Genomic DNA, 20,196 nt, shown 5'->3' with positions numbered 1-20,196 from the left:
TGCCTCTCGGAAGAATGATAGGCCTTCTTAACTCACTAGCCTCTGACATCGACATTTTCCACCTGCGCATCACTAAATTTAAATTGCTAATTAGGCAATTATGATTGTATAATGTATCTTTGTTAATGGATATTTTTATTCTGTAAATATACATGTAAAATATAAATAAATAAATAAATAACCTATACATTTTTACTTTTAAGTAGTTTTGAAATGTTTGGTTCACCGCGTCACTTTCGGGTTAAACACCTTATACAATACCAACATTGTTTAAGCAACCCAACAGTCCTGTGTTATTAAATTTCTTTCTTGTCGGCTCCCCTTTAAATGGGACTGTTCGTGTTTCTCTGCTGTGCCTCGTCGTTTATTATTATATATAACAATCTCCTCTCGGACCGAGGAGTGTATAAAAAAGCATTGCATAATGCATTCTTCCTCATTTCTATTCCCTTTGAAGTCGTCAGGCATATTCTCACTTCTCCCCACTTTTTTTGCACCAATTTTACGTCTTTCTCGCTGAAAAAGATTGCCCATATTATTTACAAGTTTGCACGGAAAATGGCCACATGTTATTATATCAAGTTATTATAAATAATAATGATATTTTGATGCTTTCTATTGCGCCGTTTTTGTGAAAAATCACCTCAAGGGCGCTGTACAAATCTTAATATTTATTTTTGATTCAAATTTTGTTCTTATTAGTGGCAGGAGTGTTTAGAAATTTGTTTGGATGGTAAAAAAAGTCAGGGACGCCCGAGGAATACTTACCGCAATATCTCTGCACCTGAATGAGATACTGAGTCAAATTCAAGTCGATGTAATGTAGTTTTTTAACAGTAATATTCTGGTATACAGTATTGAATGGTGGAAGAAGTCGTAGACGCCTGAGAAAGATATTAGCAATAGCGAAGCACTGCGGGGTCCACTAGTATTAAAATATCTTAGTGGAATTTAGAAGGTTGGTTGTTTTGGGCCATGTCAAGAGTCAGAATTATATAAGAGTATGTATGAATATTAATGTGTGCCACACCTCATACTCCTGCGGAAAAATCGGCGTGATGGTTGCTAGTTAGTTAGTTAGTCTCTTGCAATAGAACCTCGATCGATTTGTTACTTTTATACAAATAACGTAGTTAATGGCTCAAATGGATGCACTTTACTCAACAAAACTAATAACGTTCAGAGTACCAAATCGTAACTATCGTATCGATTTCCAGAGTTGTTCTTTGTTTATTCGCTTAAAACAAACTATTTCATTCATTTTAGAGTCTAAATGCTACATAGGCTTGGAAATAAATTCAGTTTGTTGATATTTTCATTTATTTCACACTATAATTTATATTAGAATTTTCCAAAATGTTGGTTCGCTAATATATATACATGTATGTTATATAATCTGCAACTTACTTTTATGTTGATTCTTACCATATAAAGGGTTTTCCAATAGGAGGTGTTATTTTGAATATTAATTAAGGAATTAATGATTTTTTATGGCCGGAATTGGATGGTATTGATCTGGACAACGTTTACTTTCAACAAGACGGCGCTACGTGCCACACAAGCAACGAAACCATTGATCTTTTACGAGAAAAGTTTCCGGACTGTGTTATCTCTCGAAGAGGTGATCACAATTGGCCACCGAGATCTTGTGATTTAACACCTTGCGACTTCTTCCTTTGGGGCCACGTGAAAGAGAAGGTCTACGCTAACAGCCCATCGTCGATTCAAGACCTCAAAGATGGAATTCGTGAGGCTATCGAGGACATAAGGCAGCCACTTTGCGATTTGGTTATGGAAAATTTCATGAAAAGGATATGGTCCTGTTGGTGTGGTCGTGGTGGTCATTTGACTGATGTTATTTTTCACTATTAACGGCATACCTTCCTCTTTATAATGAAATAAACATTCGATCATTTATATTAAAAAATGGCATTTTTCTTTGAATATCAAAATAACACCTCTTATTGGAAAATCCTATACATTACTTTTTTTTTCTCGTACTTTTTTTGTTGTTTTTGTACTGTTATTTTTTTATATTCTATTTTTTTCTGTATGCGTGCCACAAAATGGATAAATCGAATTATCTATCCCATTCACGCAGCTAGGAATAATAATGTTATTATATTGTATAAATTTTAATGCACTAATATAATTTATAAAGACCTATTTATGCCAAGGCTCTAAGGGCGTAAATAAATAAACGTTTTATTTTTTAATGATAAACTAATGTTTTAGGGATACGGTTTTTTGTGCATGGCACAAAGGATAACATATTACTTTTAAGCAATATTTACTAGCCTGAAACACATACATTGAAAAAATACATGCCGCCGACGGGAATTGAACCTCTAGCCTTCTCATTGCCGTTCAGGTGCTTCATTAAAAATAATAATGTTTGACAAGTAAAAATATTTTTACCAATAAATGAAGATATAATATGTCTCGACGCCATCTAGTAGGAGTTTAGCATTATCAATGCCTTTCCCGCAAAAATAAAATTTGTTGTTTTCTTGTGAAAAAAAAAATCTAACGATCAATGATTAATTATTATTTTTTTGATAAATTAATGTTTTTAAGACAAGATTTTATTTATGCATAGCACAAAGGATAACAATTATTTTTATAAGCAATAATTGTTCGCCTGAAACACTCATCCACATTGAAAAAATCTCCTGATAAAAAATACATGACGCCAACGGGACAACGACAACGACAACGCCAACGTCCCGTTGGCGTCATGTTTTTTTTATCAGGAGATTTTTTCAATGTGGATGAGTGTTTCAGGCGAACAATTATTGCTTATAAAAATGATCAATGATTGTTGAATGAATAATTTGGCGGGTTTTGAATAAGCCGGCGTAGCGCAATTGGCAGAGCAACTGACCATGATTCCTGTCGGCGGCCTTTTTTTTTCTGATTGATTTTTTCAATTTATATAGTGTGTTTCAGGCTGATAATTGTTGCTTAAAAATAAACATTTTATTAATTTTCGGGAAATCCGACAGTTTACATTTAATCAGTTTGTAAATAAGTATTATATAGCCAAAAGAAAACCAATTATGGATTTCCTCCTTGTCACTTTACCTCTACTGAGACAGCATAATATGGAATAAGTAAATTAAATTTGTAAGAAAGGAATATGAATTTAAAAAATTATACAAAACAAAAGATTATATAAATCGAAAAATTTACAAAACAATACATTTATAGCTATGTAGAGAGTTGTACATATAAATCAAATCATAATAGAGATATAAACAATAGAGACATAAACATTATTCACAAACCATCAGAGAAATATTATTTTATGGACCTATTGTATTTGGTAAGTTCGCAACTGAAAATATCATCTTTGGATAATACGCTATTCTAATTATTGCATAGTCTGTTCAGGCAAGAATTCTGCTTAGATTTATCATGCTTTATTATCCATCTTCGCGATGAATGCTTTATTTCTTTCCTAAAAGCTTTCAATCCGTCTAAAGTTTCGTAAATGTTTTTTTTTTAATATTAACGGTTAGCACTTAAAAATACACAATTTTTAGTGTGTTAAAGCAAGAAATGCTACCAATATTTTTTTTGTAAATTCTATAAGGAATGGAAGTGGTTGGAAAGTGTAAAGTAATGATATTGAAAAAATAATTGTTAGACTTTAAGCTTTTAAGTTCTACATTTTTGTAGCATTGAAGAAGAAGATAATACTAATAAATCTAAACGAAACTTGAAACAGAACAAGACATAGAAAATAAAAAAGTCTATAATTCCATTAATAATGTTAATTATGCTACTTTGATGAACGAATCTCGCAAAATTATGTGGAACCGAAAAAGGCGAGGCGAGTTGTAAAACCATTTTAATCCCTTTTCTTTTTGCGTAGAAAGCAAATGGCACTTTGTGGTTTGCTTCTGTTGTTGGTTCATGGGTTAAGTTTTTTTAAATTTTTTTTTTATTTATTATAAATTTTTAAAGATACAAGTTTTATGCAGTCCCACAAAGCTGTCACACATGACGGCTTGTCTGTAGGTTCTACAAATAATATATATAAACATTTTTAATTTTTAATACATGTATGACACAAAATTATACAATAAACAATATCACAAAATAATATATCTCAAAGTACCTACCTATATACAAATTATTTAGGCAGGTACGTTGAGATGTTCAGGAATACATCAATAATAAAGTTCAGAGATACATTGATTCGTCGCTTATTAGCCAACGCTTAGTGTTTTTGGGCAGGGTCTCTCATTATTCTGAGGTTTAAAAGAATTATTGAATTTATTGAAAATCTCTGGTATTAAATATTTAAGCGTTCGGCTTCCATACTTATTTGTTACTCTTGGAATAATGAGGCCCTTATTTTCAGTGAATCTTGTTGTGTGATTATGCACCGCCAAATATTCCCGCGTAACGGCGTAGATATAATAACATTAATAATTTAAAAAATGAACGTCAAGTCGGAAACAAGTCTTCTTTTTATCCGAGAGTTTTAATAATTTTACATCAAGTGTTAGTGTAATTTATAGTTTCTATTGATAGACCAAGTTTATAAATTACTAGCTGACGTGTACCCGGCGTTGTTCGGGGTTGTGAATGATTTAGAGAAAAGTTTTGATTATTTATTGTTTTTTTAGTTTATTTTGTAGAACTCCATTTTATTTTTTCTTTCTATTATATATTCAATAATACTATTAATTACATAGCAGAACTTGTTTATAACTAAACTGTTTTTATAAATTGAATAATACAGGGTTTTCCAATAAGAGGTGTTATTTTGAATAGCCCGCGTAGATTTTCGGTAGATGTTGCGTTTGAAGCTGTCATTTTACTACATTTGACAAGTAGAAACTACGCCACTAATAAAAATATAACGATACACGCTTCAACAACGCATTGAAATTATTAAAATTCACTTGAGTGAATCAAATGCAAATCATCTTGAGTGATGAGGCCCATTTCCACCTCGGTGGCTTCGTCAACAAGCAAAATAGTCGCATCTGGGGCTCGGAAAACCAAAGAGTTATTGTTGAAAAGCCTCTCTATCCTCAACGTGTGACTGTTTGGTGCGGTTTATGGTCCGGCGGAGTCATTGGACCTTACTTTTTCGAGAATGAGGCTTGAACAACAGTTACGGTAAATGGATTGCGCTATCGAGAGATGATTAATGATTTTTTTATGGCCGGAATGGGATGGTATTGATCTGGACAACGTTTACTTTCAACAAGACGACGCTACGTGCCACACAAACAACGAAACCATTGATCTTTTACGATTGAATATCAAAAAAACACCTCTTATTGGAAAACCCTGTAATATTATTGAATATATAAAAGAAATATTAAAAACGTTTTGAGGTTGTGAATTCTAGGATGAACATCGATTTTTCTTTACTTTCTATGAATGTAATATGCATGTATTAAGTATATATAAACTTTCCGGAAGAAATTCTCTAAATGATTGTGAAAACCCTATCAAAATCCTTTGCGTAATTTAGAAGAACTAAGCGCACAAACAGACAGACGCGAATAAAGACTTTATTTTATACTATTTAGAGATATATCTTAGAAATTTATAACAAATAATTATAAGCAATAATTAGTTGCCTGAAATATCAATACAAATTGAAAATATCTCCCGAGTAAAAATAAATGCCGCCGACGGGAATTGAACCCGTACCTTCTGATGTCCGATCAGGTGCTCTGAAACCACTGAGCTATGTCGGCTTATTTCCAACCCGTCAAATAATTCAAAATGTACTAGTACCTCAATCAACAATTACTGCTTATTATATTTTTTCACCTGTAAACAACAAACTTTATTTTTCCCGTTGGCGGCATTTATTTTTACTCCGGAGATATTTTCAATTTGTATTGATATGTAAAGCAACTAATTATTGCTTATAATTATTTGTTATCCTTAATGCTATGCACAAAATCTTGTGATAAACTTTAGTTTATCATTAAAATAATTAGAAATTTATGCTGAATTTAAAGTGAGGTGACTAGATGGAAGAATTATGTTCGACTTGACTTCGAACTGAAGAATAATACAAGTTTATATGTTAAAATGGGTTGTTTCACCGAATTTCAACGTTCATTTTCGGATCCTGTGAAAGTCCTATTCAAGTTCTGTTTTTATATCACTATAAGACAGAACTGAAATGATAACAGAACTCGAAAAGATCTTTCACAGAACTTGAAAAATAATTTTGAAATTTGAAGAACTGTTCAAATTCTCTGAAGCAACCCGTTCTTAATAATCGATCATTTCGAATTTCAAATAATTTTTTGTAGTACTTATCACAGAATTGTGTTAGGCATTACTTGTTCCGTTACATCTCACCTAACGCACAATAAACTAATGCCCGTGTTACAAAAAGGCTACATCCATTTGATTGGCAATTCGCTCTCGCAATTAGCGGCCTTACAAGCGTTTGCACTCGGGTCGGCGTCGTAAACTTTAATCGCCTAGGAAAACAACCCAGCGGACAACACTCTCGATAAGTCGGGACATGGGCTCCGTGCGTTCCGGTCACACAGATTATAGCTTTTGTGTGGATTTGTGAAGGACGTAGCTCAGTGGTGCAGAGCACCTGACCAGACATCAGAAGGTGCGGGTTCAATTCCTGTCGGCGGCATTTATTTTTACTCGGGAGATATTTTCAATTTGTATAGATATTTCAGGCGAGTAATGAATGCTTATAATAATTTGTTATCCTTTGTGTTATAATAATAATAATAATATTTGGCTAATTTATATAGCGCCTTTTTCGAGAGAAATCACCTCAAGGGCGCTGCACAAATATATTTCTTAAATAGTTAACACTAGAACTACTGACTTAAAACTAGTGACTTACGTCTGAGACTTATATCTAGAGACTTACGACTAAGGCCTATAACTACTATCTAAATAAAACATATATTTACATATGTAGAAACTTATAACTAAAATTTACATTAACAATCTAATTTTACAAGCGCCAGAAGAGGGAGGAATATTAATTGTTAATTTGATAGGTAATAAATTAACCTACCAATTATTATTATCTATTTTTTCCTGTGTTGAATTATTTGTTAATGATAAACAAATGTTTTTATGCATAGCGGTTAATTTCATTAATCCATTTAATATATATTTCCAGCTGATAATAAAAACTAATTTTATAAACACCCTAATATACAGGGTGTATCGGCACGTACCCGACAAACTTTAACCACCTTTTCCTTAGCACATTTGGAGTAAAAATGTTATGGGCACTTTGCTGTCCGGTAACATTTTTTTTAAATTAAAAAAAAAAATGATAAAAAAAATCCACACTCCGTCACTGTCATTGGCATTGTTTCTCGTGTTCAACAGCTGTTATTAGCAAGTGTGTCTAAAAGCGTGTTCGCTCTTTCATACACACTAAATAATAATATGCCATTTCGTTGTGATCGCAAAAGCGCGCTAATGTAGGTACGTACGTATATTATTCAACGAAACTCGAATAATATATTGCCAGATGGGTTTTCAAACTTTGACAAAGTATAAAACAGTGATGACATGTGGTGAAAATATGAATAGTAAATTTTTTATTAAAAAAAATGTCACCGGACTGCAAAGTGCCCATAACATTTTTTACTCCAAATGTGGTAAGGATAGCTGGTTAAAGTTTGTCGGGTACGTGCCGATACACCCTGTATTTGCGCTGCACAGCGAGGAATATATTTATGGGTACACTGATTCCTAGATTTCTACCCACCCCTCATACCCTTTTCCTTCTCAGAATTTCCTCTCCTTAAAAATAACCTCCACGCAGCATCAAAAAAGCTAAACATGCAGCAATTGCTAACTTGTTCATAGTGATTGACAGTGATTACCCCCGGTAAAAATATTTAATAAAACAATCTGAAGATGGTACTCAGTTAAAAACTTATTTGTATTGTTTTATTATCAATAATAATAGGTAAAACATTAACTCCTCAGTCCTCAGCCATATTCTGTCAGACGGTCGGAATATTTCTGCTTTTAAATAAAATCCAAGTAAATGGATTATTTCTGAACGTATCCGAAAATTAAAAAAAAACTTTTTAGAAAGTTCATGAAATACGCTCCCATATTTTATTATTAGAAATAAACATTTTTTGTAATATTAAAATATTGATGCAAAAAAAAATTTAAATGGTTCTCTTATAAATAAATTAATTACTGAAAACGAATAAAAATTAAAAAATATATTTTATTAGACAAATGTATTAAGAACGTCATTGTCAACAAACTTTTTTGTTTTTTCATTTTTCAAGTCTCTTTTTTTTCAAATTGCGTTTGATATCTTTGGTATCATAAAGATTTCACACTTTTATTATTCTGTGGTTGAAGCGTTAAAAAATATAAAAAAACTTCGAAGAAGAAATTGACGAAATCTAATTTAAATTTTCAACACCCCGGCTTTTTCGGCCGATATGACAGTTTGTCGATTCATATCGAACTCATAGAGATATCTGTTAAGATTTCAGTGAAATATTTACATAAGTTAGTGAAAAAAGGACAGTTTGTGTGACAGCTTTGAGAATTTGACGACCTCCATGGTCCAATCCCGGATTATGACCAATTTTTGAAGACACCACAACAAAACAATGTGTTACACACACTGCTTGATAAATACATTATTTAATTATGTCATGTCTATTTTGAGATTTGCTGAAAAACCGTTTCAGATTTGTTTTTATTTATAATTTTTTTTTTTTTAATATTAAATCCACACAGGAGACCCTGAAGAAAATAATTTCCCTCAGGGCCTGTGTCATCTTTGGGGATGCTGTGTGGAGGGTCTTTTTGTGGAGAGGAAGGAGTGAACATGGGTCTTGAAGAGTCCCATGTTGTAGGAGGGAGGAAACACAGAGGCCGGCAGTTCGTTCCACAGCCGAGCTGTTGAACTTAAGAACGAATCGTAGAAGCGACCCGTTCTCATGTGACAAATGTCAACCGTGTACAAATGTTGGGCGCGCGTTTGGCGTGCGTTTATCCCGACTACGCACCGGTGCCGAAGGGATCAATGACGCTAGTTCCTCAGAGCATCTTCCATTGTAATACCGATAGAACAAGGACAGCGTACCTACCTGATGTCTGTGCTCTAAAGATTGCAGTCCGTTTGTTAAGATTGGGAATCTATCAAACGGACCGCCCGTTTCTGCACAGAGTCAAGGGTTTTTTCAGGTATTTAGGGGCTCCGGACCAGAGATGGCTGCCAAATTCGACAGTAGGGCGCACTTGCGATTTGTATAATGGGAGAGATACGTCGCATTACGTCGACAGACTTGCGCCGGCAGAAATACGTCGGCAGGTGAGAATCACCGATTGAAGACCTCAAGACTTAAACGTTAGCACTTCGGAAAGATAAAGAATGTTTACTCTAACAGTGAGCTCTGACATCATCAAATCAAATTTGCACCTTTTGTACTTTGTCGAATTCGAAAGTTCGAAACAAAGCTAAAATCTTTACCATCACGAAATGTGAATATTTGAAATTGAATCGAAGCTTCCAGTTTTGCCCAATAATAATTACTCTAGTATATTTGAATGTAAACATTGGTGGAATTCAGCCACTTTTGCGGTGTTCCTAAGGTAAATATTGTATTATGAAGCTTTCTGTACGGATAACTCCCAGGAAAACAGAAACTCCGTAGAGATGAGACTAACCCCATAGCTTAGCGAAGACACCACGCACCAATAAAATTGTATGTGTTTTGAAGTGCTTATTTGAGATTTAACGAGAAGCTGCCTTGAGTATTGTTTAAATCAGCGATTGCCAAAGTGGGTGATATCTCCTCCCAGGGGGCGATGGTAGAAGCATTTTTTTAAATAAAAACAAACATTCTCGGGTTAAGAATTTTTATATTATATATTATTTAAAAAATATATATTTATATCTCGTAGTTATTAGATAAATAAATGATAGTGTATGTAACGTAAAAAAACGTTACTGATAAACCATACCAAAGTGATCAGTAAATGTATGTAAATCTCGTCTTAAGACAAGACAATACCCTAAAATAAAGTCGGAATCTGAACGACGTAAGTGAAGAAGCCGTGCACATAAATATGCGACGCTCGGCCCTTGTGTATTGGACAGACCTATGGTTGAATTTGCCCTAGCAAATCTCTAAAATAAAGTGGAAAATTTAACGACATAAGAGATGAAAACGTGTAAAAACAATGTTCAGAAATGACCCATTTATTTGGAAGCGGAATTGCACATAAATTTTCGGACTTTCTTTCAGCACATTTATGAAATGTAACCGTCAATATGCAAGAGGCCTGAAGGATTAAATAAGGTTTTATAAATAAAATGAAACAACCTCATTATTTAGGAGAATCTTATGTACCTACCTAAATAAGAAACAGACTTGATTTAGTTTCCTGGTTGAATTGAGGTCGTTTTCACCAAATACGTTTGTAAAACTCTATTTTAATTAGACGTCCAGATTAAAATGTACTTATATTTGCTCTTCCCCCGGGTTCATTTAAAATTTAACTGTTTCTTTAAATAGCGCACGGACGTTCTCTTCCGGGTCACACATTATCCGCCGGTGCTTTATCTGCCGTGGAGGTTTCGAGGCTTCCGGTCTTCCGGCTTCCGGTGGCTTCTCGGAATTCGACTCAACAGGTTAACCCTTGATAAATAATTCAAACGCGTTAGTGTATCCACTGTGCAAGTCCATCGTGTTGAATTGTATACGCATCTGGAATGGTTCTTTTGAGAGAGTATAGCTAGTTTCTAGTTGAATCTATCTATACAAGGTGTATCGGCACGTACCCGACAAACTTTAACCAGCTATTCCTTAGCACATTTGGAGTAAAAAATGTTATGGGCACTTTGCTGTCCGGTAGCATTTTTTTTCATATTTATTTTTCGGAATAACTTTATTGAGTAAAACCTCAAATTGTAATATTTAAATATTGAAGACAATATTAGTGATTTCTAAACGAAAATCTGAAACAGAAAAATTAGAAAAGGAAACGGTCACATCTGGGACTCGAACCCAGGACCCTTGTCTTTCCGGGACAGTGCTCTACCGACTGAGCTAATGGGACCCTATTCCCCTCGGTCACTTTTAACTGTATCATACTTCAATTAAAAACAAAAAAACAAAAAAATTTCCACACTACATCAATGTCATTGGCATTGCGTTTCGTGTTCAACAGCTGTTATAAGCAAGTATGTCAAAAAGCGTCTTCGCTCTTTCGCACACACTAAATAATAATACTTAAAAATGAGACGAATGGTGCCGTGCCATTTCGCTGTGCTTGTAAAAGTGCGCCAATATAGGTACACGCGTGCATTATTCAACGGAATTCGAATAAAATATTTGCCAGATTGGTTTTCAAACTTTGACAAAGGATAAAACAGTGGTGACATGTGGTGAAAATATGAATAATAATTTTTTTATTAAAAAAAAACGTTACCGGACAGCTAAGTGCACATAAGATTTTTTACTCCAAATATGCTAAGGAATAGCTGGTTAAAGTTTGTCCGGTACGTACCGATACACCTTGTATATAAATTAATGTTTTCTTTGTTTGTCCTCTATAGACTTGAAAAAGAGCTGAACGGATTTTGCTGAAAATTTCAAAGTTTGTTTTTATTAGTGTAAGGAGTGTTTAGAGAGTGGTTTGAATGGTATAAGAAGTCGGGTACGCCCGAGAAAAGTCTAACGCATTATCTCTGCACTGCAATGAGATACGGAGTTGAATACAAGTCGATAAAATGTAGTATCGGAGCAACGCCGAGTACACGTCAGCTAGTTCTATATAAATGTGTCAGGGCTAAACGGTTTTTTGAGGAACAGTGTAATTAATACCTACAGAGATATGATTTTTTAAATCATAGCACCTTATCGATGCTACAAGTGCGTAAGTGCTTCTTTTGTGAGAAAGAAACAAATATACATGACCGCTTAGCGTTAGAGAGTCGTTAAGTAACGCTTGTTTATCAGATCTAGCGCAGTTGTTTTCTGTCGTGTTTTAGACACAAAAAATATTATTTCTGAAGAGATGTATATCAGTAACTTAAGTATTTTGAGATCCTTTTATCTAGCGACAGTATAAATATATCGCTTACTGTGAGAGTATTAGGAGATTTTCTAATATTGTATGGTTATTCGTAACCCGAAAAATTAAGAGTAGAAATAAATATCTGAGAATTTTTTATAATTCAAGTCTTTTATAGGCCCAGAAAAAAGAAGTATAAGAATCCATTTTCGTTTATATTTATTGCATAATGTGGTTAATTGAGTTCATTAGAAAATTATTGTATAACATTTAACTGTTTGTGCGCTTGAACTTCGCAAAATAAAATAAAACACACTTTTTGGCGTTTTTGTTTACAAAATCAAAACGGTAGCTAGCGTTAAGCGAAAATTTAAACCTTATCACCATCTACATAAGGAGTGTTATTGTTAGCGGCCCGAATTCAAATGTTATCCGACGTGGTGCATCGCCTTAAACGAGACAACACCCCTAAACAAAGCCAGAATCTTAACGACGTAAGTGAAGCAAGCGTGCACAAAATTATGCGAAGCGCGGCCCTAGTATATTGGAGAGACCTGCGGTTGAATTTGCCCTATCAAATCTCTAAAATAAAGTGGGAATCTTAACAGCGTAAGTGATCGTGATGAAGGCGTTTGTCATTGCAAATTAAGCATAGTTAGTCGACGTGAACTATTTTTTGTTCGCCGACGATCTTTAGCCGTGCTCGGTAACAATGACAGGTTACCTTTATCGATATGTTCGTGCTAGGGGGTCAGAAATCTTGTTCTGTTACTAATTGCATTTGAAGAAGAAGCTTTAATTCCGTTATTCGTTATTTTTATTGGCACAAATAATAGTCGACATCAAATGATCCGATCCGATGTTGTTTATGGATTTAGCTTTTATATGTGTAATAAACATCATCAAAAACTCATTAAGCTAATGAACGTTTATACATCGTTAATTCCGTACGATCGTTATATTGTTCCAGCTACTAATAGGCACAAAGCCAGTTTTTTTAACTTCTCGAAAGCCATGTCTTCAACAACTGCATAACTTGGCATCTAAGGATGGGTTGTACGGAATTTGAACAATTCATCAAATTTAAAGGTTCATTTTCGGGTTCTGTGAAAGTTAATCTTATTCCTATTCAAGTTCTGTCATTATATCATGATAGGCTAGTTGCTTGACAGAAATGAAATAATAACAGAACTAGAAAAAATCTTTCATAGAACTACAAAATTAACTTTGAAGAATTGTTCAACCTCTCTGAAAAAACCGATCCTTAGTCGGTACGCAATATTTAAAGGTTTGGTAGTTTGTTACTTAAGAAAAATGTAGTATTTCAAATAAAAAACAAAAAAAGAGTAGTTTAATGTATGTTATAAAACAAATTTAAACAAAGTTATTATGTTATGTTTTAACTTTGTTTGACTAAGATTTAAAAAATATATATTTATTGTAGACCAAGTTATCGCTATATTTGTTGGACTATGTTTTCAAAGTCGGTGACCACTGTAATTTAAAAACCACTTGACGGATTCGAATGAAATTTATACAGTTTACTGAAAGGATTAAATTCTATCGAGGGATTATCATGGGCCATCATTTTGTTTATTTAAAAAAGCTTCGATCAGGCACTAGATTAACCATTAAACTATTTTTTATTTGTTTGATCATTTTAGACGAACCAGTAAAATGTTATGATGTTCACCACAAAGCCTACTTTTTGGGACGGGTCCAACAAATATGGCCATACATAATAGTTAAAACATTAAAGTACTCATTCTTCATGCCGCTGAATACCCCTTAACCCTTAATATATTGTTTCAATCATTCCCTAATTTCGTATGATACAACCTAACATCGCCAAAATGCTGGTTTATGCAAAACATTTATCGATATACCGGTCGGTGGCCGAGTTGACATCGCGTTTGGGTCCCACCCAGGCGTAGTGTGTTCAATTCCTCGGCTGGCTAAGTCCTCCATCACAACACAAGCAACATTTTCAGCTTACTGTGGTGGTAGTAGGAGATTTTAAAATATTGTCAGGTTATTCGTAACCTGGGAATGTTTGACTTTCTTTTAAAAAAAAAAATATATATATATATATTCTTAGGATCGAAATAGTGTTCCACCTTTGGTCGAAAACTTATTTGCTCATTAGCAACATGTCTAAGGATTTTTTATCAGTGCTGTGTGCTTCATGTTGGTCTTCCCAGGGTATCCCTAAAGGGTTTTGTCTTATCTTGCAGTTCATGCGTTATGGAGGCCTGAGTGAAGATACTACTCCTAAATCTTTTGCTGCAATCAAACTCATGTGATTCATACCTAAGCAGGCTTAAGGCACTCGACATTGTTGGATTGAAGATACTTCTTGAAGAAAACGTTGATCACATCCGAATCTTTTGCTTGAAAAATATTCAATAAAATCGTCATTTGCTCGGTGCTTAGACGTCTTTTTTAACGGAAATTGTTTGCCTAACCATTCATGATATTATTGTTTTGATATTAATATTTGCCTTTTCTATCTTTTCAGATAAATAATTCGGCTGGGCATCGCTCGCATCCATCAGATGCAGGTCGCTCCGTCGCATCGGCCGCGTCCGCCCTCTGGAGTCGAGATGTTGCTGCACCAGTATCACCATCAGCGGCTTTCATCACCTGCCTCTCCACCCTCACCGCGGAGGGCCACCGTCCTGGCGGGGAGCAGGCCCCTTCGTAGGGACCCCGCGAGGCGACCACGGGAGGACCGCAAGGACCACATAAAGGACCACTACAAAACCAAAACTCTCGAAATAGAAAGAAACCTTGAAGAGGACTGTGATACAATAGTCGGAATCCCTCCCGAGGGAAATTCCGCAGATAACCCAGCTGATTTTACAGCATTTGGCGTATCAGAAAGTGATGTAATTAATAATAGCAAAAACAAGTTAGTGTCTAGAAACGATCGTTATAATAGTTTATCGGGAAGTCGGTTCAGGTGTTTAAGGTTAGGCAAGTGTAAAAAGAGTGAGTGCGGCGGACTGGAGAGTTGGAGAAGATGGATTTGCCTAAAGATGGAACAGTGCAGGAGTAGGGGCGGCGATGGTGGTGACATGGGCGGGCCGCCCAAAGTCGCCGCGCGTAGGGGATCAGCGCTGGCCGCATTTCTTCACTTGCTGTTGCTGGTCCTGGCCACTTCGGCCATTGTACGTGCTAGAACTACTGGTAAGTCACAATTTCTTTCTCTTCTTAATAATAATAATTGTGCTCTTCTTATTAATGTGTAACTTTTATCTTTTATAAGGTACAGTTTATCCCAAATGTCCGACCAAAGAAGACTTTTGTTTTACTAACGGTAATCGATTTCATAGCAGCATTAAGATGTGCCAACCTCAAAGTTCTCTCTGTCGTCTAGGTCTTTCCGGACATATAAATTTGATATTTGGTATAGGAAACCGTGTTTTATTGACCATCATCATGATGGAGAAATTATGGATATTTCAAGGCTGCCGGAAACGTTGGATAAAGTCATCACTCATTGTTATATTTTTGATCGTGAAAATCTCAAATCATATATAATTAGTTCGTTATATGGTTTACTTGTTTGAACTATGAAAAGTGAAAACGTTTAATTTGGACTCTGATCGTATGTCGTAATTAATCTTTTAACCATCTATTATTGTTTAATATCGTGTTCCGCTTAGTTAAATTGCCACTGTGTTATGATCGATCTAGGCAGAAATTCCTTAAATAATAATTTGAGCTGTCCTAGAAAGTCAATTTAGTCAAGTAATCCTTTAGGTTCAGGTACAACTGTTTAGATACAGTGGCATGCTCGTGTCGGCCCCGAGAGCGTTCACCAGTCAAACTGTGGACCCAAATCAATGTCACCCTTCTCCACCGGCCAGCAAATAATACAATACAAGTTATCCGTTAGATAGCTGGTAGGCAGTATTACCGGGGAATGCCCGGGCCTGTAATTATTGTTATTAATTTCGGGAGGATTTTAACTGACAGATGCTAAATATCACCAGAAGCGAGGCGTAGTCTTATTTATTATGATTTGTGATGATTGTTTTGGAGAATGTCTCGAGTTCTCTGCAAATTGTTTTGCGCAGCAATTCGGAATTTGGAAGTTACGAGTTCAATTCATCATTATTTGAATCGCTAAGAGGATGAAATGCAACCCGATTCTGTCTTACTTTATCTTTCTTTATCCACATTTATACATATATTCCTATGTTATTCCTACTCGATTTTACGTCATGTATTCTTTGAGCTTTTCCGATTTCTTCCATCCGCTGAACGTAATATATTCTCTTGACACTACTTTCTCCGTCCATTTGCTCCACACGTCCAAGACGTCCCTTTCTCGTCCCTTTGATCGTTACGTTTACATCGACACTGTACCTTATTTTGAATATCTTTCTTTGTAATAGGTTTTACATAGTTTTAACGTCTTGTTTCTACTGCGTTAAGTCTACTTTCTTCCTTCCTCTGTCGATTTCATCGGAACGAAATGACAATCTAGTCTCCTTCAACGGAAGCAATCTTCCCAACATGCCTTCCATTGATATGCTTGGTGTAACTCTAAGTGACCAGCTCAGGCACGAGGGAGCCGTCGAAGTCAGAGTCAAGTTAGCCTCACAGAAGCTGGGCGTACTGTACAGGGCCCGCAGATACTTTAATAGTACACAACTGCTGTCCCTGTACAAATTGCAAATGCGCCCCCTCTGTTGAATTTGGCAGCCACCTCTAGTCTGATGCCTCAATCCCTTGACTCTGCCGAAACGGGCGGGGCTTGCAATATTTAGAGGACAGGCGTTGGTTAGGTATGCTATCCTTGCTCTACCGGTATTACAATGGAAGATGCTCCGAGGAATTAGCGTCATTGATCGCTTGGGCACTGGGACATAATCGGGAAACACGCCAAACTCGCGCGCAAACATCTGTATACGGTTGACATTTGTCACATGAGAACGGGTGGGACATAATCGGGAAACACGCCAAACTCGCGCGCAAACATCTGTATACGGTTGACATTTGTCACATGAGAACGGGTCGCTTCTACGACTCGTTCTTGCATTCAACAGCTTTGTTGTGGAACGATTTGCCGGACTCTGTGTTTCTTTCCGCCTACAGCATGTGTCTCTTCATGACCCGTGTTCACTGCTTCTTCAAAAAGTCGCTGAGAGACATTATTTTCCTCAGAGCCTTCTGTGTGTAGTTAAAAAAAATACTTGAAATGAGAACTGATTCCATTGCCTATTTGATTGATTTTCTGTATAGCTACGTTTTATTTCATCGTGCAATGGAAGAACAACGATCGATATTATTAGTAAATTATTTTCACTTTTCCTAAATTGATTTTTCCTTCTCCATTGTCACTATGACCCCGCCAGAACAATGCTCTTCGTTCCACACAAATATTTGTCCAATTTGTGTGTTTATTAGGAGTTCTCTGAACATTCGGAAAGCTCAGAATTCGCCATTTAGGGGAGTGCTTTTTCTTTTACGTGACCTTAATCGCACCAAGCTGAATCTAGGCTGCCAGGTCGACGCCATTTCCCAATCTACTTGCTGCACTTCTTTTTACAAATGTCAACTGCGCAAGAATGTTTACTAAAAGTGAAAATTTTCGCTAATTTTCAATTATTTTTAGCGAGGGTTGAAAAATTCGAAAATATTTTTAAAAGTTTTTTATAATAATGTTGTACTTGTTAATATATCACGCACTGGGTGTAAAACTTTGTAATTATTATTAAATCGTCTCTGTTGTCTAAGAGCAACAAAATATAAAACATTAGAGTATAAAGAGAATTTTGAATATAAATTTCAATTCTGCTAATACCGGTGTTTGTATTGTAATTTTATTTACATACTTTCTTTATCCGCCTCACTGGATATTGTCTGTTCCGATGCGGGTAAGTTTCATATTATATTTAAGATATTCCTGGGTAGATCGTACACAGTTGTTGATGCGTGAGAGTTTTTTCAGGAATAAATTAATAATAATAATTGTTGAATTTGTGTAGAGCCATTTTTGTGAAAAATCACTTCAAGGGCGCTGTGCGATTTATTATGAATTCCAAAGCTCTATCGAATTATATATTTTTACAAAAAGATACAGAAAAAAATACTTATCTGCCTTACTTCAGATATACACACTTTTATTAACTATCACGCAGACAAGTGGGGGAGTAGGTAGTACCCAAAATTACTACCCTCCTTATACAGGGTTTTCCAATAAGAGGTGTTATAAATAATAATAATAATAATACTTGGATGACTTGTATAGCGCTGTTTTTGTGCAAAAACACCTCAAGAGCGCTGTTATTTTGAATAGCCCGCTATTTCGGTAGATGTTACTTTTGAAGCTGTCATTTTTTGACATTTGACAAGTAGAAACTACGCCATTTAAAAATGGAACGATACACGCTTCAACAACGCATTGAAATTATTAAAATTCACTTGAGTGAATCAAATGCAAATGAATTCACTTGAGTGATGAGGCCTATTTCCACCTCGGTGGTTTCGTCAACAATCAAAATTGTCGCATCTGGGGCTCGGAAAACCCAAGAGTTATTGTTGAAAAGCCTCTCTATCCTCAACCTGTGACTGCTTGGTGCGGTTTATGGTCCGGCGGAGTCATTGGACCTTACTTTTTCGAAAATGAGGCTGGAGCAACTGTTACGGTGAATTGATTGCGCTATCGAGAGATGATTAATGATTTTTTATGGCCGGAATTGGATGGTATTGATCTGGACAACGTTTACTTTCAACAAGACGGTGCTACGTGCCACACAAGCAACGAAACCATTGATCTTTTACGATTGAATATCAAAATAACACCTCTTATTGGAAAACCCTCTATTAGCTTAAATACTTGAAATCATTTTAGTATTTTACGTATTACTGCTCAAATACATAAGTTACCATTAATAATTGACTGAATAATTGGGATTTCTATAGTTTAAAATCCCATAAGATAGAAAAATCATGGGGTCGTCGGAAGACCCACTTGGTTACAGATGTTTTGTTTGGCATCTTGGCCTATCAAGAGTTAAAAAAGTTTATTACTGCACGCAGAGGACACTGTAATAAAAATACTGGATATTACATATGCAATTTTACCTTCCATTATTATTGATATTCAATTTATTGGAAGATTAGTGGCAAAAGTAGAGTTGACATTTATTTTAAAGCTCAGATTTAGAACAGGAGAATTTTTATGAAATAACCTTATTACATATTAAGTTATTTACAAAGTCGCGTATTATTATTATTATTGTTCTGCATAACACAGATTTTCTCCTAGTGTGAATGAAGGAGATTGCATGCTATTAGGGCAATGAACTTGTATAAATAAATGTTAATATTTTTAAGTTGCACGGTTTGATTTATATTCATGTTAATAATACAGCTGTGAGTCAGATTACTTCATTATTGCATCACTATAGCAGTCATTTTCTGTGAGAAACGCACCCCTGCATAGCTTATCTGAGTTATGTTCAGTCCAGTATTTCTAAGTTGCCGTTTATAGGAAGTAATGTGCACTTGGGTTGTAATATCAGTAATTAGTTCTACTGTTATTATTTGTTGCTAAATCAAAAGTAAAACACGCTTGATTGCGATAAATCTCACAAAGTCATGTAGAATCACTGCATCATTTTATTTATTTTGAATTAACGGTACAAGTGCCTTTTACACTCATTATAGATATTGTCAGTCATAGTATAATATAGAAATAAAAAGAAAATAAAAATTGTAATATTATACATGTAAACCAGACAAAAGAAAAAATAATATACATTGGTATTTATTTTAAGGAACATAAACAAATATTCAAAGGAGGATGGAAAAGAAACAGACCAATTATAAACGTTAACAGATGGTTGAATTGGTAATATACAAATATGCACTGCTAAATGTGTAATCAGTACAGCTTTATATAATAGAGGCAAACTAAAATATCAGTTAACATAGCATAAGAGTTACCAATGGCGTGTAATCTATTTATAACAGAATTTTAGCCTGAAACCGTAGTATAATTGTAACAAAAATACATACTACGGAATCTTGATTTAATGGGAGGAACATGAAAGTGAACATTATAAGAAGACGCTTTGTGGTGAAACCGGTTGGCTTAGCACAAAGCTACAGTGTGTTATTAATTAATTTGTTTTTTATTAAAACACA

The 20,196-nt window shown here is 35.0% G+C and overlaps 1 protein-coding gene across 7 annotated transcripts in view; it reads left to right on the top strand.

Moving 5' to 3' along the window:
* The window catches only part of LOC149409902 (latrophilin Cirl-like), an 847,643-nt gene that overhangs the window by 462,690 nt on the left and 364,757 nt on the right, over positions 1-20,196 (top strand). For all 7 annotated transcript variants that reach the window (XM_089649262.1, XM_089649260.1, XM_089649261.1 and 4 more), the window contains one exon: positions 14,552-15,222. In XM_089649262.1, the coding sequence (XP_089505388.1) occupies positions 14,589-15,222 (634 nt within the window). In that variant the 5' untranslated portion in view covers positions 14,552-14,588. The remainder of the gene's footprint in view (positions 1-14,551; positions 15,223-20,196) is intronic.

This window comes from Hesperophylax consimilis, chromosome 29, assembly GCF_061612785.1.
Source record: "Hesperophylax consimilis isolate HC1 chromosome 29, BYU_Hcon_1.0, whole genome shotgun sequence".
NCBI lineage: Eukaryota > Metazoa > Arthropoda > Insecta > Trichoptera > Limnephilidae > Hesperophylax > Hesperophylax consimilis.
This window is presented reverse-complemented; position numbering and strand designations above follow the sequence as displayed.